The sequence below is a fragment of the Mercenaria mercenaria genome, chromosome 19 (assembly GCF_021730395.1).
Source record: "Mercenaria mercenaria strain notata chromosome 19, MADL_Memer_1, whole genome shotgun sequence".
In the NCBI taxonomy this organism is placed as follows: Eukaryota; Metazoa; Mollusca; class Bivalvia; order Venerida; family Veneridae; genus Mercenaria; species Mercenaria mercenaria.
The window spans coordinates 34,169,112-34,194,233 of record NC_069379.1 but is presented as its reverse complement, the minus strand read 5'-3'; the positions used below and the strand labels follow the sequence as shown (position 1 = coordinate 34,194,233).

The window sequence follows — 25,122 nt, the reverse complement described above, 5'->3', positions numbered from 1 at the left end:
GAGGTGCCATTAACTGAAGCTTTGAAATCCAAGTTTGAAATTGACAATGGCGTTAGAGGTTATTATTTCACTAACGGTTTGCACAATACATCTTTTCATGCAAAGAATATACCTTAAAGGCTTTTATCCCAGATGTTTTAATTTTCTTAAATTCAAAAAGGACAGTGTAATTCAAATGGTACCGTAGTTCCTTCTTACTCTTTGCACAAATGTATATCAGCGAATTACATATATCATAAAACAAAAGTATATTTTACATACCTGGTATAAGACTCATCAGAGATAGGATACACATATAGCAAACTTTACAAGACTCGACAGTTATACCGCGACAGCAAGTTCTACAGCAGACTCCAAAGCCAGCAATCATTAGCAAACCCATCAGTACAACAGAAGATATCTCAAGGGCACATAAACATCCACTTTCTATATCCCAGTATTCTGTAACAAAATTAATCAATAAACTTTTTTGTGAATAAATCATTAATAAATTAAAATTAAGAAACCAAGAGAGTAGTATACGAAAATAGTACATCTATTCCATTAAAATCGTTGTCATTAATTTCTCGCGCAGAATCTGTCGTCGGGCTTGTTTTTTTCTGAGGACAGAAATAGGGCATTAATTATCCAAATTTCACAATAATTAACACACGTATACAATTTATCAAATGCAATATCATAAATAACTGGACAGTAGACAAGAAATCACAGATTTATCTTGGCGCCCACCAATGATCCAAATATGAATGTTCCAAATTTCAAGACTAGCTCTACGTATGTTCTCCGTGACTATTTGATAAACGACATTGTGTCTGAAATCATTAGTCCTCCACCTCTGATTCATGTGGGGAAGTTGGCAGTTACTTGCGGAGAACAGGTTTGTACTGGTACAGAATCCAGGAACACTGGTTAGGTTAACTGCCCGCCGTTACATGACTGAAATACTGTTGAAAAACGGCGTTAAACCCAAAACAAACAAAATCAAGACTAGCTCAAGGTCAAAATCAAGGTCAAAATTCATTTCGGTACACAACACTGTGCATGTGGTTCATGCATGTGGTCAAAATTTGAAAGCTGCAGCTTGAGAAATGTAAAAGTAGGTCACTAGATCAATTTCAAGGTCAAAGTTCATTTCGGGACACAAAACTGTGTATGTGTTTCTAATTTTGAGGCTGTAGCTTGAGAAATGTGAAAGTAGATACGAGACAAAATCAATGTCAAATTTCCATTCAGAACACAAAAATATGTATGTGGACCAAATTTGAAGCCTGTAGCTTCAGAAATGTGAAAGAAGGTCATTAGGTCAATCTCAAGATCAAAGTTTATTTCGGTACACAAAACTGTGCATGTGGTCCAAATTCGAAGACTGTAGCTTGAGAAATGTGAAAGTAGGTCACTAGATCAAAATCAAGGTCAAATTTTATTTCGGAACACAAAAGTATGCATGTGGTCTAAATTTGAAGCCTGTACCTTCAAAAATGTGAAGGTATGTCATTAGGTCAATGGCAAGGGCAAAGATTTTTTCGGTACAAAAAAACTATGCATGTGGTCAAATATAAAGGCTGTAGCTACAGAAATGTGAAAGTAGGTCACAAGCTCAAGATCAAGGTCAACTCATGTCAAGGTTTATCTTGCCACTCAAAAATATACATGCGGTCCAAATTTGAATGTTGTAGGTTATGGACAAGAAGATTTTAAAAGTTTTTCCTTATATAAGTCTATATGAACCATGTGACCCCCGGGGCAGGACCATATTTGACCCCAGGGGAATAATTTGAATAATCTTGGTAGAGGACCATTAGATAATGCTACATACTAAATATCAAAGCCCTAGCCTCTGCGGTTTTGGACAAGAAGTTTTTTCCTTATATAAACCTATGTAAACTATAAAAATAAACAAAGGGCCATAACTCATTCAAATTTTTTTGAACCAGTCTGATATTCTGGGGGACACAACTAGGGTACCAATACATCATTCTGACAAAATTTGGTCAAATCCTCCCAATAGTTTCTGAGGAGATGCGATAACGAGAAATTGTTAACGGAGGGACGGAAGGAAGGACGGACGGACAGAAAGAGGACGGACCACGAACGCAGGGTGATTTGAATAGCCCACCATCTACCTGATGATGGTGGGTTAATAAAATAAAATAAATAATGTTTCGAAGTGAAGATATGGCAAAGTTCTATGAGAAAAGAACTGATATTTCTGATATTTGAGAATATTCATACGTAGTTAAACACTCGAGGTATAGTTGAGGCTTTTTAGTAATAAGAAACATAAACAGTTTTGAGTTTCCTACATTGAAAACATTGAAGACATCACTGTAGACAACAAGTTACAACAATACGCACGCACACACACAAACATAAGTGCATATAACACAGGACAGAAATTAAAATAAGGACAAATATTATTAAATTCGAACAAATATAATCTTGTCAGGTGGGAATGGGTCAAGATGGATAGAAGAAATCAATTCTCTTAATCTGTCAAGGGGAGGGGGGGGGGGGGGTCGAAGGTCCCGAAGACCGTCGGGAAAAAGGTCTCGGGGAAGCTTGAACTTTCCGCGGGGTTTCATAAAAAGTTAATCTGCTTTCCGGCTCCATTTGGCTAACTTTCTGTGTTGTTTCCGGGAAAGAAACTGGTGAAGAGGGCGCAAATGCCGGGTTACTCAAACAGTCAGCTATCGAATAGGAACTTTCAGTATCTGTCTGAGACAGTCCTCTTGCAATTTGCAAAGTATCAGATAAATTGGTTTCCTGTGAAAGGGAACCAACTGACTCTTGACGTGATAAATTAGGTTTAGGCATGGTTCTCGGTCGGCCTTGCCTAAGTACCGTTCTGTGCTGATAGTTTGTTCGTCGCTGTGGTATGATGTAGGGCTCTGAGCCGGATCTGAATTTGACGTCTCTGATGGGCTTGCGGGTGAACTTGAAATCACCCTAGAGTCAGGCTTAGCTGGGGCATTTTCCCTTTTAGGTATAAGGGTTGTGGGGGGGGGGGGGCAGCATAGGGGAAGTGTATTAAATGGGAGGAGGTTCATGTGAAGGATCCTCACTACAGCTTCGCCATCTTTACGGGAAACAGTATAAACTGGGACGTCCGCATTTGGGATCCCCCGGACTATATAGGGAACTGACTCCCAGCAGTCGGCTAGCTTTTCGCGGCCCTAAAATGGACCTTTTTTCCCAACACTCTATCATTCACTTCCACTTTGGAAGCCCCAGCCTTTCTATCATAAGCTCTTTGTTTCGCCTGTTTACTGGCATGCTCTGCAGACAACCGATAGGCTAACTGCTGCCTATTGTCCAGCTTTTTGACATAACCCGTTGGTTTTGAACAACCTTCATTTCCCAGGTCAGTGCCTACATAAGCATCAATGGCAAAATAGAGAAAAGTGGAAACTTCACAGGTCTATCAACAAGACAAAAACGAAAATGTTGCAGGCTCGGTTTGATCCTTGGATGCCAGCCAAACATTAAGAAGTAGGGAGAATATCCCGTAGCATCACTTTTTGTCGCATTGTATGCTTGCACAATGGGGCAAATGAATGCTTTCCGACCTGATTTCTGGCCAGTACTTAAGGTTGTAAGCATTTTCAGTAATGTTTGGTTGAACCTTTCTCCTGATCCATGGCCCATGAGATAGTATAGTGTTGTTCTAGATTTAGCAACACCAGCTAGTTTGCAAAGCTCATGTATGACATTACTTTCAAAGTTTCGGCCCTGGTCACTGTGAAGTCTTTCAGGGAATAAATAGCTTTTATAAAGTGTTCATATAGTGCCTTGGCTGTGGTCTGAGCTGTTTCATTTCGGCAGGGTACAGCTTGAGCATACCTGGTAAAATGGTCTGTTATTATCGGCACATGCTCAAACCCACCCTTAGACCGTTCGAGGGACAGGAAGTCCATGCAAACTAGCTCCATGAGACTCATTGTTTGTATAGGTATAAGTTCGTAAATATTGGGCTGGCGCTTCCTGAAAATACAACGCTGACAGTTCCGAACTCTTGACTCTATATCTTTCTCTAGTCCGGGCCAGTAGAACCTCTGTCTAGCTAGCCAAAGTGTCTTGTCTTTGCCTTGATAACCCACATCACCATGGACCCCATTAAGAGCTTTCTACCTATAGCACTCAGGCAGGACTCTTTGCTTAATTTGAAGACCATCGTGAGAGGTGGTTCTGTACAAAAAATCGTCGTCTATGATTAGACGATTCAGTTCCCTGAAGTGTTCCTGTACGTACTTCTAGCGGTTCTTTACGGAGTGTTTCCTCCCTGGGGCGATAACCACTTCTTACGATGTCACGGACTCTGGCTAATAAAGTATCATGAGCTTTGTCTACGGTCCAATCAATAGAATGTAGTGAATGTGGGTTAGGATTGAACTCTTCGGCTTAATCCGGACAAAGGTCAGCTGATCCATATTCTACCAGAGGCGATGAGATATAATCTGCTAGAGCAATAGCTTTGACCATCTCTGGTGAAATATGGGGCCTCCTGCTGAGACCATCTGCATCCACACTGAGTTTATCAGCCTTTGTAAAAAGTCGCCCTCACTTCTTCTCAGTATTGTTATATTTTCTGGTCCAGCGGGATCATTGATTTCAACTCATTTAGATTTGAAGATTGAATACTGCTTAAGCCGATGCTAGGGAGCGTGGGCAGTGTTGCATTTTCCATTACTACGTACGACCAGATTCAATCAAACCTAGTCTGCAATTTTCACTGTTTGCCTTGTTCTCGGTGCTTCCGAAGGATCTACGTTCAAGATTTTATTTACTTCACAACAGCGGGTGTTAAGTTCTCTGTGGCGGCCGTAAAAAGTCGTCCCGACTTCGTCTTAGTGTTGTTAAATTTTCTGGTCCGTCGGGATCATTGATTTCAACTCTTTTAGATTTGAGACCCGCTTAGCTCAGTAGGTAAGAGCGTCGGTCTACGGATCGCGGGGTCGCGAGTTCGATCCTCGGGCGGGGCGCATGTTCTCCGTGACTATTTGATAAACGACATTGTGTCTAAAATCATTAGTCCTCAACCTCTGATCTGGGGAAGTTGGCAGTTACTTGCGGAGAACATGTTTGTACTGGTACAGAATCCAGGAACACTGGTTAGGTTAACTGCCCGCCGTTACATGACTGAAATACTGTTGAAAAACGGCGTTTAACCCAAAACAAACAAAAATCTTTTAGATCTGAAGATTGAATACTGCTTAAGCCGGTGCTACGGGGCGTGGGCAGTGTTGCATTTTTCATTACTGCTCATGAACAGACTCAATCAAACCGAGTCTGCGATTTTGCCTTGTTCTCGATGCTTCCGAGGGATCTACTTTCCACACTTAACCTTGCATCTAACTTTGCTGTGGTATTCACATAGATTAATGAGTTATTATCAGTAGTGACTACAAACTTGTTCCCATAAAGGTAGTCATCGAACGTATCAGTGACTGCTCATTTCAATGCAAGAAACTCTAATTTATGAGCTGGATATCTTGTTTCAGAAGTTTTCAAACTGCGACTAGCATATGAAAACACATGCTCCACACCATCCGGATGAAGGACCGCTCCAAATCCGATACCTAAAGCGTCAGTTCTCAAAATGAACGGCTGGTCATAGTTTGCATATGCAACAACTGGGTAAGTTTCTATTTGATCATTTTGAAGGCTCTATCCTGTGATCTCCCCTGAGATCCACCTGAGATTACCAGTATGATTTTGCTTTTCTTGGAACCTTTAATTGCATTTGCCGGCTTGGCCATTAGTAGGATGTCCTTTAAGGAGTTCACTCAAAGGTGCAGTTATTTTCGCATAGTGTTCCACATACCTTCTGTAGAACCCAGCAAAACCAAGGAACTGCCGTAATTCTTTCAGATTAGTAGGTGTGTGCCAACAAGTGACGGCATACGTCTTTTACGATCATGCAAGGATAAGGCAGTGGTTCCAATTCTTTTCATACACAGATTGTCCCAGAACCACATGGGGCTACATGACCTAGATAAACACTAGAGATCTTAAAAATTCACACTTGGAGGATTTTAGCTTGAGACCATGCTGAGAAAGTCTCGCAAATACAGACTGGAGACGGTGAAAATACTCTTCAAAAGAACTAGAAAAAAATCAAAGGCAAAATAAGGCATTCTCTAAGGTGCAGGTCCCCCCATGCATTTTTCCAAACGTCTTTGAAATATAGCGGGTGAGTTAGTTAGAGGTGTGGCATTGGTCTGCTCATGCGTCATGTGTGGTGTGCTGTGTGTTGTGTACTTTTCACCTTCCGCTTTCAGCCTCCACCGCTGGCTAGCATTCTGGTGAAAAAGGAGCCGAGTGCGTAAGTCTTCCCTGCCGGTACATAGCCTCTCTGCAGACAAGCCCTTTTGCAGTGCCTCCGAGTTGGCGCCACACGGTAACTGAGCACGTTGCGACCTCAGGCAGAACTGCAGGGGACTCGGAGGCGGTCTGCCTCCAGACATGTTGCATGCCAGGCCCACCGGTGTGTGGACACGCCCTGGTGCCTATGAACAGACCTCCAGCTATGAGACAAATAGCTCCTGTGTTCCCAGGATAGGGTTTGAATTCAGAACTAAGGGTGAGGTAACCCCGAAAGAAACCTAGAGAGTTGAAGACAGAGGTGCTTGGCCATTGGCACTCTCTTAACGAACCACAGCACTATGCAATATCGCTATGACTACACAGCCATCTGGTATTCAACAATGTGGTGCTGAATCTCTGAGGTCCCTCCAGGGGGATTCAGTGCCGGGCTCTGAGCCTCGACAGAGTCCACCCACAGGTACTGGAGGTCCCTCCTTCAATCCACAACATGCAAAGAGGAGAAAGAACATAACAAGGCGAAGAACCAATCCGCATCAACCGTTCAGGCTGATGCATTAAAATGCGGAGGGTGTCTTCAACAAGAAAGCTGAACTTGGGCATATCCTCCATGAGAAAGACATCAATGTCTGTTGCATTCATGAAACTCACTTACAGCCGGAGAAATCCTTCAAAGTCAGGAAATACCAGTGTTTTCGCTGTGACAGAATTGGCAGACGAAAAGGAGGCATTATGACATTGGTCAGTAACAACAGCAGCGCTGTCCAGACTAACATGCATATGGATGAATCTGAGTTCCAAGTTCTGAGCCTCAGAAAGAACGAGTTTAATTTGAAACTTGTGAACATATACTCTCCAAGTGACAAAGCTCTGTCCCTTGACAAGGTTACAACTGATGAAACCAGGTTCATCATTGTAGGAGACTTTAACAGTCACTCACAAAGCTGGGGATATGACCACCTGGATAAACGTGGAGAGGAAGTGGAGACCTGGCAAAATGATAACAAGCTAAACCTCATCAACAAGCAAGATGATCCCCCAACCTTTTACTCCAGAAGCTGGCGAACAACATCAACCCCTGATCTTGCTTTATGTACTGATGACATACATGGACATGTCAAGCGGGAAGTCAATGAACAACTAGGAGGTAGCGACCATCTGGCTTTAGACAATTCCGCTCCACTGAGGACCAGACCACTTACCTATCGCAGGAGATAGAGGACGCCTTCCAAGAGCAGAAAGTCGTGCTTACAGCATGGATTGGTCTGCAGAGGGCGTTTGACAAAGTCTAGACTGATAAACTCCTCGTCAGGCTGATGAGGACTGGAGTAGGAGGTCACATACTGAGGTGGATTAAGTCATACCTCCACAACAGGAGAGCAAGAGTCAGTTTAGAACATGCCAACAGTAGGAAGTTCCTGTTGCGTCATGGTGCCCCACAAGGCGCAGTCTTATCCCCTACACTCTTCTTGCTTTTCATCAATGATCTGGTGTTTGAACTACCGAAAGGAGTTAAGGTTGCTCTCTATGCTGACGATCTGGTGTTATGGTGTAAGGAAGAACATGCCACTACAGCCACATACAGGATGCAAGAAGCCATCAACAAGCTTTCAGCTTGGGCTGAAGATTGGTGTGTATCGATCAATACAGGGAAATCGTCCACCACACTTTTCTCCCTGTCGTCAAAGCAGAGGGTGGGTAAATCAAGATGGGAAATACTTCGCTGATTGAAGCAGACGAGGCAAAATACCTCGGAGTGTCCTTTGACAAACGGCTAACCTGGAAGCCCCACATTAGTCAAGCAGAAGGGAAGGCCCGTAGGAAGCTTGCAATGATGCGAAAACTTACTGGAACAACGTGGGAAGCAAATGAGCAAATACGCAAGACAGTATATCAGGGAACATTGAGGTCCCATTTAGAGTATAGGTCAACTGCCTGGTCCGCTACTGCCAAAACTAACCAACAGGCTTTAGACAAGGTTCAGAACCAAGCATTGCGGACCATGACAGGTGCTACAAAGTCTACACCAATCTCCTTCATGGAGAAGCTAATAGGCACACAGCCGCTACAAGACAGAAGACATGCAAAGGTTCTGCTTCAAGCAGAGAAGTTCAGTTGCATGCCATGAAAGCCAAGCTAGATGGCTACACAAAGAATCGGCTCAAACGTAGCAGCTTCGTACATGAGGCAAAGAAACTCAACCGAGAGTTCAAAACTGAGCTGAGCATACCAACGACTCCCCTAGGTAGTGTAGACATTATAACCCCACTATCGAATGATCTGTCCTCAGTGACTGTGAGACTTGCTGTTCCTCGTCTTGACCGCGGGAAGCAAGAGAATGAAGGCATTCGGAAGAGCCTCACACTTGCTATGATCAATGAAGACTATCCTCCGAAATCATGGACTCATGTCTATACAGACGGATCAGCCACATGCGCCGTCAAAGATGGAGGAGCAGGAGTTTTAATTCAATAACCATCTGGCAAGAGAGAAACACTACATGCAGCCACAGGAAACCACTGCAGCAATTACAAGGCAGAGACTGAAGCAGTCATGAAGACCGTCTCAATGGTTGAAGACTCGGCAGAAGAAAGCTCCTCAGTCGTCTTTCTCACAGATGCACTGTCTGTCATGGAAGCTCTGATCAACAATAAAGCTCCGCAGCTAGCCAGGAGAATGCAGAGCCTGAGTATAACCTGCAAAGTAGCACTTCAGTGGATTTCATCCCACTGTGGAATTGCAGACAATGAAGAGACAGACAAACTGGCTAAGCTAGGAGCTCAGTCAGAGCAACCAACAGAACCAGAGAGTTACAAGGAGAAATTCACCATCATCAAGGCACTAACGAGACCAAGGATGGAGGAAGATGTTTTTCATCTCCTTGATAGGTCTGAACAAGTGATGATGGTCAGGCTCCGCTCTGGGTACAACAAGCTCAATGCTCACATGTACAAGAAATACAGACTGGCATCATCACCTACTTGTTCATGTGGTGAAGAAGATCAGACTGCGGAGCATATACTTCAGAGATGTAAAAGGCATGACCAGGAGCAAGCTGCGACTTGGCCGATAGATACCTCAATCCACCAGAAACTGTATGGAGGCATTGAGGATCTGCGGAAAACCACAAGTTTCATCGAGGCTACTGGTCTGACAGTGTAATCGCGAACGACAAGAAGAAGAAGAAGTTAGTGAGAGCAAAGCTCATTCTATTCAATTCATTAAACCCCACATTCTCAACAGAAAATGGGGTCTTGGCCTTATCCTCCTCTGCAACCTCTACATTCCAATAGCCAGACCTGAGGTCATGTTTTGAGACTAATTTTGACCCAGAGATACTGTCAACAATGTCATCAAAACGGAGTAGCTTGTAAGCATTTATTCGTGTTCTTGCATTAAGCTGTCTCCAGTCTATACAAAAGCGCAGTGAACCGTCTTTTTTGCGAATTAGTATAACGATACTCGAGAAATGCGACTTGCTTTCCCTGATAACGCCCGCTTCAAGCATCTCATTTATGTGCTGCCTCAGCTCCTCGTACAGACCAGGTAGAATTCGTCTGTACGATTGCTTAAAGAGACTGGACTCTTCTTATATGATTTTATGGGTAACTAGATCACTCTTGCCAATATCTGTAGACCCTTTAGAAAACACATGCTGCCATTTACCTAGTATTTGCATAAGTCCGAAAAGATGTTCCTTAGTAAGTTTTCAATGTTAACTGATAAATCATCCAAAAAGGTGTTATCAATTTTTGATGGATTTAGGCCTGACGCAAGGTTGTCAACTACCTTGACTTCTGGAAGTTGACAAATATTTGACTTTTGGCTAAATGACAAAAAAATAGCTGTCATGTTGCAAACTTGTCACAATGTTTTTGCAACAATTACTTGTTTGCGGCAGTTTTATTACCCTGGGAAAAACAGAAAAATTTCAGAATCTTGTAATGTCTCAGTGACTGCTTCCGCTATAGAATGGTCATTACCCCTAGCCAAGCAATTAAACGTGACTGTCTGAAATGGAGACATCGTAACTGATTTCTTACTTAAAAGTTTTGCATAATATGACCTGCTACTTGAACATTTAATTGCAGTTTGCCATTCTTCCGGAATAACTGCATCTTGACCAACAACCATGCCTCTGAACATTCGTGTGACATATGTACCAACAATAACGGGGCAGTCAGAATTGAACGCATTGTCATAAATAATCAAAAGTAATGGCCTCAATATACCCAGAATACTTCTTTGCAGACCCATCTGCCGTAGAAATCTTTAGCCTTAAATTATCTGAAGAGTTGTGGCCTCCTCCTTAAGGATAAATAACCACTATGTGATAATGTTGCAACTTCAGAACCAGAATTTATTAGGGCTTTGAAGGAATTACCTTTAATTGATATAAAATTACATTAGATGCATGAACCAAAGGAACAGTCAAATTTTGGGCCAAGGATCCGCCAGCCTCTGTTTCGCCCTTATCAAACCCTCGCCCCTTGTAGTTACCCCGGCAACTATGTCTTCTATTTGGAGCCGCTGATGTTAAAGGTAGTCTTTCCAGACGGTCAAGTACTTGCTCAAATATTTCAGTCAGGGCCTTTAGTTTCTTTGGCCTCCAGAGAACTGTGGCTTTGGACAAAAGAAGGTGTGGGGCTGCAGAATCAGCTGAAATGGCAGACTGTTGGGCTTTGGGCTTTGACGTTGGGTTTACTACAGCAGCGGCTTTATTGTGAGTTGCTGGGGAGGAGGTCTCAGGGGAGAGGGATAACTAATAATCTTCTTTTCTGATCTCCCTTATTAAATCTTCATATGAATTCTGAGAGTCGAATTTTTGTCTTGTTTAACTTTTCAGCGTCTCAGAATATGGATACGTCAAGAATTTACTTCTTAGCATATCAAAACTTACCGCGTCACTTAGTTCTTCATAATTAACGGATCTGATAAATATGACCTCTAGGCGACATTCAAATGCTGTGACTCTTTCATCAGCTTGTTGATAGGCATTAAAACACTTGCATAACATTGTTCTTTAACGTGAAACTGGCAGTCATGGAATCCGTCTTTGCCAGCATCCGCTCAACTGTGCTATTGTCGCCTAAAGACATCAGAATCTGCCGCGTTTGGCCCCTAATGGACCTTCGTATGGCCTGGACCAATGCGCTCCAAGATACATCGTCGTCCAACATGAGACACTCGCCATTATTAATAGTTACAGCTTAGGGACAGGAAGAGGGTATCACGGTAAGTCAAGTGCACTCAAAGGGGTAGATCTATCTGTGTCTTCTGAAGCCCGAAAGAGAGAGGACTTGGACGTATACACTAGACAAGGGCTGATACCCGACCAATACAAGAATAATATGTACCACTTTCACCCTCCTCTATATTTGATATCATATATTTTCCAGAGGATCTTAATTTGTTTATCATTTCCTCCTCTGACATTTCATCCTCGTGCTCAGACATGATTGAGGGACACACACACTGTAGAATACACTTTAAGAAAGTTTAAAAAACCGAGTTTGTTTCCGGTATCCCGACCTACCGGTATCCTAAATCTTTTGCCCGACCCTTAATGTTTTTATGCCCTTGGAGAATATTATAAAATTTTTAACAAAAAGTTGCAAAACTGAACTTTTTACGCTTTAAACATGGCCAGTGATGTTTTAAATCAACTTACTGATGCTTTTTAGGCATAACCTCCTTATTCGAATTCATTTTTTACACAAAATGATTTCCGAAACGTCTTCCTTAATAAAAAAAATCCGACCTACCTACTCTCATTTTTTGAGCATGTAAACGGAAACAAAGAATTTTTTAGGCCTTGATAACCCACTATACAGACAACAATATTCTTAAAATAAATAATTAATCTATATTCTATGCAAACTAACCAGAATTCTTACAAAATAAATGTATATACGCTAAACTTTATAAATGTCTGTCAAGTTAAATATGATTATTTGTTTACCTATTTACATGTTAAGTGCGCAGATATTGATGGCGTCATACATTAACCTGTGTTTACCATTTAATAGGAAATAACACAATACCACAAATGTTTTGATAATTATGGTAATCCTACATCTTACAATATTATAAAATACTTGTATCTAATTCATATAAACCACACGATAAGCGAAGCTTGAAGAAATAAATATGTAAACAAAGAGTAGTGTGACCTAGGTCACGGTCATTCGAAAGCGCGAAAGTAACAATCAAGGTAGTAACCACTTTCCACATATAAAATGACATTGATGAAAATTGAAATCTGGCCAGATGATGGTGGAAATGGGCTAGTTTGATTAGAGTTTGATAGAAAATGACATGACAAATGTATTGCAAATTTGTTGAAAATGAGGATAAAACAAAAAACATATCACCTTTTCACTGTTTTGGGTGTATGTTTTTCAGAAACTGCATATTTATAGCCTACTGATTGCTAATGTCTGGCCATCAAAGGTAAAAATGAACACAATTCACAGTAAGTGTTTAAATGTGTAATTTGTATGCAGATCAGAGTAGAAAATGTCAAAACAGGGCAAAACAAGGCTGCATTTCGGGTAATTGCTAAAAAATTATGTCGCGACAGCTATTTTTGACAAAATCTGACGCTTTGTCTTGCAGTACTGAAAATGCCATAAAACCTTGGAAACTGTTGATATCAAGCTAAAACCTTGTACTTTTCATGCTTTAATGTTTCTTTTACATTTCAAATGAAACTGGCACAGTGTCAGAGAAAAAAGTTTTTCTTATAGGCATACAGATACTAAATAGAAAAAATGGCGCGAAAAAGAATGGTAGTCGCATAATGGCGGATACAAATAGTCCACAGTTTATTTGCTGTGTAGAGCTATTTTCCTTATTTTCTTTGCAATTATTTTGGTAAAATCATATGACAGATCTAAGCTTGACATGCAGATAGCATTTTGATCATGAAATAACAGCATGACAAAATGTTTCATGGAAACTTAGATCATACACCACCAGTATAATTTGGGGTCTCATTTTTAGCTGATTTTGCAAATTGTGTGTTTGACTGAAATTATTTTTCTTGCATCAAACATGATCCCCACTTTTCTTTTGATTTTTATTGAGCACTGACAATATTATTCAAGAAAATGTAGTTTACAGACATTTAAAATGAGTCCTGATGTGTGCTGCGGCCATTGAAAATAGATCAATTTTATATAGAATAAATAACAACAACTATTTAGTGTGTTATAACCTAAAAAAAAATGAGGACTATTTGTATCCGCCATTATGCGACTACCATTTCTTTCGCGCCATATGTCTGTTAAGTGTTTGTATGCCTATATGTGAAATACAGGTAAAAGTAATCGACTTTATTACTTATGTAATGCTAAATGAGATTGTGAAATGTATAAATTATGTTCTGATTTATCTTTAAATATAAGGTGTAAATGTAAATACCACAAATACAGGGACTACTTTTTTTAACGGGATGACCGATAAAAATCTAAGCAGAACTAAGTGAAAAATGAAATTTTATATCACGCAAAAAAAGATGTGATTTAATAACCTAATAATCACAAAGATTACATTTCAAAAAGTATAAACTATCACTAAACACGCACCACTTTTTCAGTCCATTCCTCCGCCTAACCATCCCGCCAATGTCACTCTACGTTGCTCCTTCTCGCGACACAAGAGAGAAAAAAATACAATAAAAAAATTAAGAAAGAAACAATAAAACTCAAACCACTCAAGGTTCAAGTGTTTTCTTTTCCATCATAATAAAAGTAACTCCAGCACATGGCTCCTCTGTCTAAACATGATAATAAAAACTAAAAATACAATCAATATGTCAATACAATGCAATCAGCGCGTTGGTAATGGTTGCAAGCATAGCTGATTCTAATTATGAAAACAATAAAAATTATTGCTTACCAGTGCACTGTGCTACTGTGTTGGTAAAGATACAAAATATATCCCAAAATTGGTCTAAATGCACTTATTGCTAGGTACAAAGATATATTTTAAATGTATAACTGATGGACAGAATATGTCCTAACTCTCTGGGAGGCTTCAGAGGAATGCTTTGGGTGGTCAGATTGGCGGGAGTATTACGAAAGGTTACTCATGCACAACATGCTGGATAAAATTACTGGAAAATTCCTCCATTAAAAGCATTGAAGACATAACTGTAGGCAACGCGTTACAACAATACTGGACATAAACCTAAATAAAGGACATCACTGTGAGGAACGTTGTGCGAAACAATACAAAACATGCTGCCAAATAAACACCTTGCTACACTAATATAACTCATCAGGTCCTGATGGAGATAAATTCAAAATGATAATAATGTTGATAGAAATCAACAACTGCTAATCGTTTGACATGTGATTTTGATACTAGATGTAAGACGATCATCTTTGTGTTAGTTGGTTTGTTTGTTTTGGGTTTAACGCCGTTTTTCATCAGTATTTCAGTTATGTAACCTAACCAGTGTTCCTGGATTCTGTACCAGTACAAACCTGTCCTCCGCAAGTAACTGCCAACTTCCCCACATGCATCAGAGGTGGAGGTCTAATGATTTCAGACACAATGTCGTTTATCAAATAGTCACGGAGAACACACGCCCCGCCCGAGGATCGAACTCGCGACCCCGCGATCCGTAGACCGACGCTCTACCTACTGAGCTAAGCGGGCGGGTTTCTTTGTGTTAGACTTACAAGTGTTAGACTTACAAGAAAATTTCTTTCGGTAAAGAACAGAATATGCAAATAATACATGTACAGTTCTACATACCTTGACTGACACACCCAAATGATTGGTCAATTAATGTGCTGTTGTGTGTGTACGAAGAAAATGCCTGTGGCCTGTCATCGATAGCCCACTGATCGAGCACTAAAGCTGTAAACTGGAGCCAAAAGGCAGTCGGTAAAAGAACGGCTGTCCCAGATGCGGCACAGAATTTAGCGCAATAATCTCTTTGAGGAAATCTACAAAATCTCTGAATGCTGTCTTGCAGTTCATTGAAAATATTTCTTGTTACATAGGTATTCATTTTCCTCTGAAAAGAAGAACTTTTAGATCTTGACTTTGTTATTAAAAAAAAGCTTTTAAATTATTCATTCTCAGACTGAAAGAAAAATGTTAGCATCTTCATATGTTAGTTTTCTCAGCTGATATGTAAAGTTTAACCTCATAAATCAACTCAGAAGTAAATATGTATCACCAAATTTATTTTATGTTTTCCAGAGAATTATAGAGTTTTCTCAGTGAAATAAAAGTGACAATCCACAGTTTTGAAACAGTAGATTATCATTTTTATTTTTCACTGTTTTTGCCGAACTAGTTCCGGTCCTCCGTCGCGACTGAGGTCAAATTGTACCGAGCGTTATGAATACCGGGGACCATAATGACGATGACGTCGTTAAAAAGACGTCATTTGTGTTATGCTTTCTGTTGACCTTTCCCGCGATTTTCGACATTTTATAAATTGCATAACAAAAGTAGAGTATTACACATAAAATAAAAATAAAATTTGTTTGTGTCAGTGAAATATCAATTTTATTTCACTCGTGAGCACCAAAAAAGTCATTTTCACTCGTGGCTATGCCATTCGTGAAAATATCAGTTTTTGATGCTCACTAGTGAAACAAAATTGATATTTCACTGAAACAAACAAATCTCTATATATTACATTAACGCATTAACATCCAACTGTAAAATTTGAATACTTAATATCTAACAAGTATTTACTTTAGTAGATGGTATTTAAAATGCCCGTATTGCCTGTGGTAGACTTTTATTTCTGGTAAATTCTTGATAATTTTTTGATGAAAACTTCATTACCTGAACAAAATCATACATTTTACTGATTCATCTTATATTGCAATCCTGTTTATACCGTATCACTACTTTTAACGACATGTCATATAGTGGACGCAACTTGACCCCGATGGTTGACCTTTGCATTATAATACATAATGAGGCACAACCTATTATTGAAAAGGAGTGTACGTAAAACACGAGCTGCAAGAGAAAAAGGAAATATAAATTGATGTAAATATAAATTAGTGTATTGGAAAGTTTTAACTGATCAAATGTAAGTATATATACTTTGATACTGCAATGTATACAAACTAATTCAATATAAATATACACGGCTACCCTAAGCACTCTTGATGACTATAATGAAATAATCGATATGAATAATCAGCCTAAGGTCAACCATCGCGGTCAAGTTGCGACTACTATATCAACTACGTCTTTACAACAAACAGTTCTTGTCTTCAATGCATATTTTATTCTAAAGAAATGAAATGGCACTGGTTAAATTCAGCGAGTTGGCCCTGGAGTTATATATATAATTGTAGATATGTTTCAAATCTAGTCGCATGTTATATTACCTTTACATTGTTATAGAACATTTTAGCAAATGTTGTAGTCAACACTATTCCGTCATTTCATGAATAAATGGCCATATTCCGTCAACACTGCTTTAGTCTTCATTAAGAAGAGCTCATCAAACAAAACTAATAAGTGTATACCCCAAGACGTAGGAGCTCTCATAAAATGTAAAGCCTACAGGGAGTTAGGCAGCTATTTCAAGTTCTTCGTTTAACAATATCATTTGAGATCCCTTGCATGAGATTTATCAAATTCGTTTTTGAAATAGATTTATTTTCTTTTGCAATTATCTTGTAAATGGTAAGGGTAGATTCCTTGCAAGCATAAGGCATGGTAAATACAGCCAGAGCCACACATCGTCCAACAGGCCCACCTTAAATAGAAACACAGAGGCACACATACATGCACGCATACAAACAGACTGCAATGACAAACGAAACACATGAACGGGCAATGACAACACCTTCGATATTTGTCTTCATTCTAAATCATATATTGTTTACAAAGAAACAATTTTATTGATCAAAGCTGGTTCTACTGACAACATTTCTTTTATTAATTTTCCCAAGGCGCTCCTCCTTGCATTATTTTATCACGGGCGGACACCCGGGTAGAGCCAACGACCTTCCGTAAGCCAGCTGGATGGTTTCTTCATATGAAGAATTCAACGCCCCGGGTGAGGCTCGAACACATATCGCTGAAGTGCAAGTGATTCAAAGTAAGTGACGTTAACCACCCAGCCATAATAGAGGCCCAAGTAAAACATTGGTATTCAAGCATGCAAATGGAGAACAAAAATACTTGAGTTATCCGTGGTCTCGCGTAAAAAAAAGCTTGCGCTTAATATAACATTCAATGTCAATATCAATTTATATCCAAAACCAGGATATCGAAATACCAAAACAATATACGCAGTTTGAATTTTCGTTTGCAAAAACTAGATGTTTACGTTATCTATATAATGTTTATTCTCGTGTGAGAAAGACATATAAATGATTATTTGATAAAACCTGACACATTCGCAGTGTATGGGTAGACGCATTAACAAAACCTATCAAAATGCGGATGTAGAAATCATGCATGAAATTTAAACATTGCGATGATTTCAAAAACAATAACAACAACAAATAGAATATCCTTACACAAACCACTCGAGATTCTCACTCGCACCTGCTCCATACTCGCAGCACAGCTGTTAGACTCAAAGTTATGCTGCTAGTCTGGCGTATAGTTCAAAATCATCCAGGTACGCCCCTGACATGCCCCTCACCGATGTGGGATGGAGCCCCGCTCGAGGCGTTTAATTCTTCAAGTGAGCAAGCATTATAGTCTGACTTACGGACGGTTGGTGGTTCCGCCCAGGAGCCCGCCCGTGATGAAATAATGCACGGAGGAGCACCTGGTATGTTCCTCCACCACCAAAAGCTTGTAGGTCGTCGTATGACCTATCATTGTGTCAGCGCGACATTAAACCCAACAAAAACAAATCAAATACTTTTTAATAAAGGCGGAAACAAAATACTATTTTCACTGATTTATGTTTGACTTATAATATTAAATGATGTACTTACGTTGAAGTTTCAACAATCAGTTCATAGATATCCATACAGTGCCATCCATTTAAAATAAATAATGATCACGAGACATAATTTTCAGTCAACGGTGATATGCAAGTTTAACTACGTATGACTCATAAAATTATTTGATGAAATACAAAACCGAAAGCACTGACCTTTAGTATAAACAACTGTATTAATTTCCATTTGATATCAAAAACTCTCCTATGTTATTTGATTGTGATAATATAGCTTATGCTAGCCTACTGAAGTAAAATAATAAGCATTTTGAATACAATAGTTCTATATTTATAGTATGACGTCACGCACCCGATATGAAATTTGAGTCATATGGAAAAATATTGACGTTTCAGATTCCACAGTAACTTAACGTAGTTTGTAAATGAGCAGCATAAACTGAATGGTTACATTGTTCACACCTGCTCTAGGCGTAAAAAAAAACAACATTGTTTTCGGTATACCGACCTACTCTTAATTTTTAGCCCGATCCTAAATGTTGTTTTTTTTGCCCTTGGAGAATATTTTTTCAACTATTTAACAAAAAGTTGCAAAACTGCAATTTGTTATGCTTTAAACATGCTCAATGATGTTAGAAATCAACATACTGATGCTTTAAAGGCATAACCACCTTGTTTACTTTCATTTTTTGACACAAAAATAATTTCTGAAAACTCTCCCTTAATAACAAAAATCAACAACAAAAAATACGACTTACCTACCCTTATTTTTAGCTTACCTGTCACGAAATGACCACTTGATGTCCGTCGTCCGTCGTGCGTCAACAATTTCTAAAAACAAAAATCTTCTTCTTGAAAACCACTGGGCAGAATTACACCAAACTTCACAGAAATGATCCTTGGATGGTCCCCTTTCAAAATTGTTCAAAGAATTAAATTCCATGGAGAACTCTGGTTGCCATGGCAACCGAAAGGAAACATTTTAAAAATCTTCTTGTCCAAAACCACAGGGCCTAGGGCTTTGATATCTAGTGTGTAGCATCATCTATTAGTCCTCTACAAAAATTGTTCCAATTATCTCCCTAGGGTCAAATATGGCCCCGCCCCGAGGGTCACATGGTTTATATGGACTTATATAGGAAAAAATTGAAAATCTCCTTGTACAAAACCACACGGCCTAGGGCTTTGATATTTGGTATGTAGCATCATCTAGTGGTCCTCTACCAGATTTTTCAAATTATTCTCCTAGGGTCAAATATTGCCCCGCCCTGTGGGTCCCAAGTTTAACATAGACTTACATAGGAAAGAAAGTTTTAAAATCTTCTTGTCTGAAACCACAACACCTAGACCTTTGATATTTTGTTTGTAGCATACTCTTATGGTCCTCAACCAAAATTGTTTCAACTTGTACCCCTGGGGTGAAAAGAGGCCCTGCCGTGGGGGTCCCATGTTTTATATAGACTTATATAGGAAAAAAAAACTTTGAAAATCTTCTTGTCTGAAACCATACGACCTAGGATTTTGATATTTAGTATGATGCATTGTCTAGTAGTCCTCTACCAAAATTATTCAAATTATGCCCCTGGGGGTAAAAGAAGCTCCGTCCTGGGGTCATTTGGTTATTATGTGAGTTATATAGGAAATAACACTAAAAATCATCTGATCCTATTTCCAAGACTGTTTAATTATAATTACCTGATAACCCCAAGTAATATGTTGTCACTTGACTGTGACCTTGACCTACTGATCTACTTTCTTGTTTTTTGATTGCGGGTTTATCCCGCTACCAAAGTTAAGTGTATTTCTGACAATCATGTAGCACCTTTATTTGATTCCAAATCACATCCAAAGGAATTTGTTCAAGTGCTACACAAACTAGTCCCATTCATGAACAGTGCGGATGAATTATCAATGATCAAGCAGTTCTTATTCATCCTCTATCCATTCACACTGGCCATTTAGATTATATAAGATCTGTCAATGATTAGATATTCCAGCCAATGGTTACATCACTGACTTCCAGCTGTTCATGTAAGGTCAGGCAGAGTTTATCTTAGATATGAGGCACATTAGTATTTGTTTCTTATACATGTATATTTACAGATTGGCATTTAAAATGAAAATAACTCTAGCAAAACCCGCAACCACCAGACATCTCAAGGCTTTGATTAAGATACAGCCTTGAAATTTTGATGACATAAACTGTTTTGCACACCAAGCGTAAAACTGAATTTCATTGACTATGAATGTGACGTACTGACTTTCTTAATATTTTATCATCAGTTTGACATTTGAAACATGTAGCTCATATTACCCAGGTGAGCGATCCAGGGTCATCATGACCCTCTTGTTTTGAGCATGTTACCGGTAACAAATATTTTTAGGCCCTATAAATGTATACAAGTTGCAAGGGCAATTATCGCGTTGTAGTCCAAGACGAGGCAGAGTTATTTTATAGCATTTACTTTTATGTAAGGATTCCCACGAATGTATAGTTGTTTTGTTAAATAAATAAATGCTTGTGTGGATTGTTTTCATCCTTAGAAACGACCGGGTTTAAGCTGTTTAAACTTTTACCCGAGTTATCAATAGCCAGTCAAAACAGAGAAGATAAAATAAATTGGAATAAAATACATTAAAGTGGCAGAGGCCGAGGTATCGGAAGTCAGTCGAAACTGAAACCGTTTTCGGTCGGTCATCCATACATATTAATATGCGGTCAATTTTGTAAAAAAGTAAACGTTTATGAGACACTTTTCTCACCATCGTTGTTTATGACTAGTCTCGTCTTATGAATATATGCATATGTTTTAGATTACTAGGTATTTGTAGATAATGCGAGACAGACAGCACTAGGTGTACAAGATTGGACCGTTTTCGCCTGTAAATGTAGGTCCTGAAACCGATATTATCCTCGTTTTTTGTCATCTAAACAACAACTGAATTGGCAGTCTGAAAATGCCATACGATGAAGTTGCAAGTATACGTAATGCATTCGAACTGTTCTCCTCCCACCACCCCCACCCCATCCCACCCCCACGACATTTCACTAATTTGTACCTTGATGATTTATCTTGCACTAGTATAAACGCATTTTTGTGAAAATTTCCAAATCCACTTTCCCCTGCCTCTCATGTGCATATGCTTTTAATTTTAAATTAGTGGTGTTTAAGTGACATATTGTGGTCGAAGAATATTTAATACGATATCCTAGGCATATGTTGCCACCCAGAAATTAATATGGCCTTACATATATAATATCATAGGCCAAACTCAAGACTAACTTACCTATAAACAGTTTATTTAAGAATTAAATGAGCACGCCATGAGAAAACCAACATAGTGGCTTTGCGACCAGCATGGATCCAGGCCGGATGCGCAGGCTGGTCTGGATCCATGCTGGTCGCAAAGCCACTATGTTGGTTTTCTTATGGCGTGGCTCAAATGTAATTTTTTGTGCGGTTGGACAGGTATCAACCACATTGAGACTTCTTGCAAACCAATGACTAATGATAACGTTTCTTAGATGGTTTGCAACTTTGATGGTTTGCAACAGGTCTCATTGCAATTTATTACCGTCTAAATGCACAAAAACCGTATTCTTCAATTAAGAAGGTAGTATAACTTGTTATTAGGGTAAATTCAAATTAATTGAACCGAAGCAATTTATTGTATTTCGTCTAATTTAATGTTTTAGCTGATACAATCGCAAGCTCGTTTCTCTCTGTCCCTTCAAGTATAATTCTTACCCAAGAAGAAAAATATATATTTTACCCTTTTCAGTGTGTTTCAGTTTTACTGTTATCCGTAGAAATCTGTGTAGTTGATGATTTTACTAGTATGCGCATTAGCTTTCATGTATAAGCTTAAAATGTATATGTCGCGGGTCTCGTGTTTCCATGGTAACATATTTTACTTTCATTTTTAAACAGCTATGTATGATTATGGGTTTTGGACGGCTTCAGTGCAATTCTGTTAATGACCAACATGGAATATTAGGGTAATATTATTAGCAGAATACCAAACACTTTACATAGAACGGTTTATTTTAACGTTTAAAGTAACCTTGACACCATAGATGTTTAAAATATCTTATATCTTGCTTTTTATCGTTATTTCTTTGAAAAAAAAATCTAAATAAAATTACTTTTCTCGTTTAATGTAGCTTCTAAATATTTTATTTCTAAGGTACGTAATACCTTCGTGTTATTTGCATTTATCTAAACAAATTTTAAAGCTTAAACTACTTACAGAAATACCCTTCGTCTGACATTTTTGTGGAAAAAATCATTGTGCTTTTGAATTATCAGTCTCATGGATAGTAAAAAGCTTAAGCTATGCTACTTAAATAGACCAGTGTAAACGTCTTTGAATTTTACATTTAGATATTTAGGTTACGGGATTCGTTTCCATGGTAACATTAATTAAGTTCAAGAATTTTTTTTTACTGAAATTTGAACATTTTTAGAACATAGTTTAGTATATAAGTACCAACTTATCAATGGAGAGGGGAAAAATAAGTATTACAAATCAAACAGCTAATTTTTATTTGAAAAAAAAAATGGCCGTAATAAGTAACCTTTCACCCAACTATGTTCCCAATAACATCAGTTACCATAATCCATATTTTTACATTCAGCATAACATTTCAATTTAACTACATAAAAGCCGCAGAAATTTGGTCATTATTCAGAGCGAAAGACTCGTAAAAATATTTCGGCAAATAGCGGCTGTTTTAAGAATAGTTTAAATGAATAAATTGCTCAGAATAACGTACTTTCATGAGAAAAAAGCTATTAATTTTAAGCGGTAACTGACACGTATCGTCATGACGCACATACATATATTCAGATAAGCTACGCCTCCTTAATAGGAGAAATAAACTAAAACAAACGCTTTCCTTTTAAGCACTTTTTTATACAGTGGCATTCATTCATAAATTTCAGTACGTGATACCGCAATCGTACGGACATTGCCAATTGTCATTAAGGGTCAACTGCCAAATGCACGTGTTGATTTTCAATTATTTTTATTTTATTTTTACATATTTTTTATTTGTTCATTTAGTTATCTTTTTTTCTTTTTCTTTTTTTTTTTTTTTTTTTTTTTTGGAAAGACAGGGTGTTAAGGTGAGGAAACATGTTAGGATACACATTTGCTTTTTCATTTTTTTTCTCATATTCATAGCATCAACAAGATTTTATTATCAATTTCTTTTTACTTTTATAGCTATTCATCCGCAGGTGGAAAACACATTTTAAGTTTCTTCATATACAAAGTCTAACATGTATATTTGATAAAAAGAAATAAACAAAAAAGTAATACTAATTTTAAGCATTTATATTTATGTGTGTTTTGCACTATATAACAAAACGATTCTAACAAAAAAATAGGGAATTGAAAACATTATACAAAATAAAGTTTTATCAAAAAGCAATAAATTAAATACAAACTAGTAAGTAACGTCTAAAAAAATCTTTGTTTCCGGTAACATGCTCAAAGATTTAGGGTAGGTAGGTCGGATTATTTTTATGGCGGGGGGTTGGGGCATGACTCAGTTGCAAACTTGACCTAGAAATCTTTCAGAAAAAACATTCTAAACCAGTTTCATAAAGATTGAAACACAACTGTGGCCTGTAAAGTGTTCACAAGTTTTTCCTTTGATTTGACCGAGTGACCTAGTTTTTAACTCCACATGACCCAGATTCAAACTTGACCTAGAAATTATCAGGACTAATATTTTTACTAAGTTTCATAAATATTGGGCTACAAATGTGGTCTGTAGAGTATTCACAAGCTTTTCCTGTGATCTTGCCTACTAACCTAGTTTTTGATCCAATATAACCCTGTTTCAAAACTGAATTATAAAACATCTAGACTAACATTCTGACCAAGTTTCATAAAGATTGAGTCACAAATGTGGCCTCTAGAGTGTTAACAAGCTTTTCCTTTGATCTAGCCCACTGATCTAGTTTTTTACCCTACATGACCCAGTTTTAAACTTGACCTAGAGATTATCAGGACTAACATTCTGACTCAGTTTCATAAAGATTGGGTCACAAATGTGGCCTCTAGAGTGTTCACAAGGCAAATGTTGACGGACGACGCACAACGGACGACGGACGCCAGACAATGACCGGTCCCAATAGCTCACATGAGCTAAAAATGAGAAATTGAAAAAAGTGATAAAAATAAAATGAAATATTGGAGAAAATACAATGAAGGATATATTGGATCAAAAATTTACATGTACAAAGTATTTGTTGAAATGTGTGGGGGAAAAAACAGAACGGTTTCGATCTTACGACCTCCATATTTCAAGCTATTGACAATGACCACTGAGCTATCGTGACTTGCGTACATCAGCATACACGCTTTGAATATAAACTACTTTAATTGCTCGTTACTTTCCGTACAATATACGGAATGTACCGAAAATCAACCGAAGATTAAAATATTCTTTGCACCGCCCATATAAACAATATGCATTTGATAGTTCAATAAAATGGAAGAATAATCATACAAATCTCTATATCTCAAAATAAGCCGTTACAACTTAACGCTGTAACAAACACTAAATTTACACGACATTCTGTCCGATTTTTTAACGAAATAGCCTATAACTAGCTATTTCAATGACATTTTATAAAAAATACATTTCCTATTTTTCAAAATAGTACTTCATTTCTTAAGGCAATACCTTTCTAAAAATGTTAAGAAATTATTTGAATTTATTGCAAAAAGATTTTGCTCCATAAAATTGTTTCTCCAACGTTTTCTCTCTTGATGCAAGAAAAAATGTAAACAAAAGGGAGACCACTACTTCTAACAAAGGGATAAGTTCCAGAATGCATAATTAGTAATGTTTTAGTTACTTCCCCTTTAGTGATGAT

The 25,122-nt window shown here is 38.3% G+C and overlaps 1 protein-coding gene across 6 annotated transcripts in view; it reads right to left on the bottom strand.

Moving 5' to 3' along the window:
• Positions 1-25,122, bottom strand: part of LOC123541687 (uncharacterized) — a 91,059-nt gene that overhangs the window by 26,283 nt on the left and 39,654 nt on the right. Inside the window, exons 1-4 of one of the 6 annotated variants that reach the window (XM_045327370.2) lie at positions 18,267-18,374; positions 16,695-17,068; positions 15,088-15,352; positions 262-441 (exon numbers count right to left, since the gene is read on the bottom strand). The exons of 1 other annotated variant lie outside the window; for it this stretch is intronic. In XM_045327370.2, coding sequence (XP_045183305.2) covers positions 262-441; positions 15,088-15,352; positions 16,695-16,715 — 466 coding nt within the window. In that variant the 5' untranslated portion in view covers positions 16,716-17,068; positions 18,267-18,374. 4 more of the 6 variants (XM_045327373.2, XM_045327372.2, XM_045327371.2 and 1 more) reach the window with 4 other exon arrangements.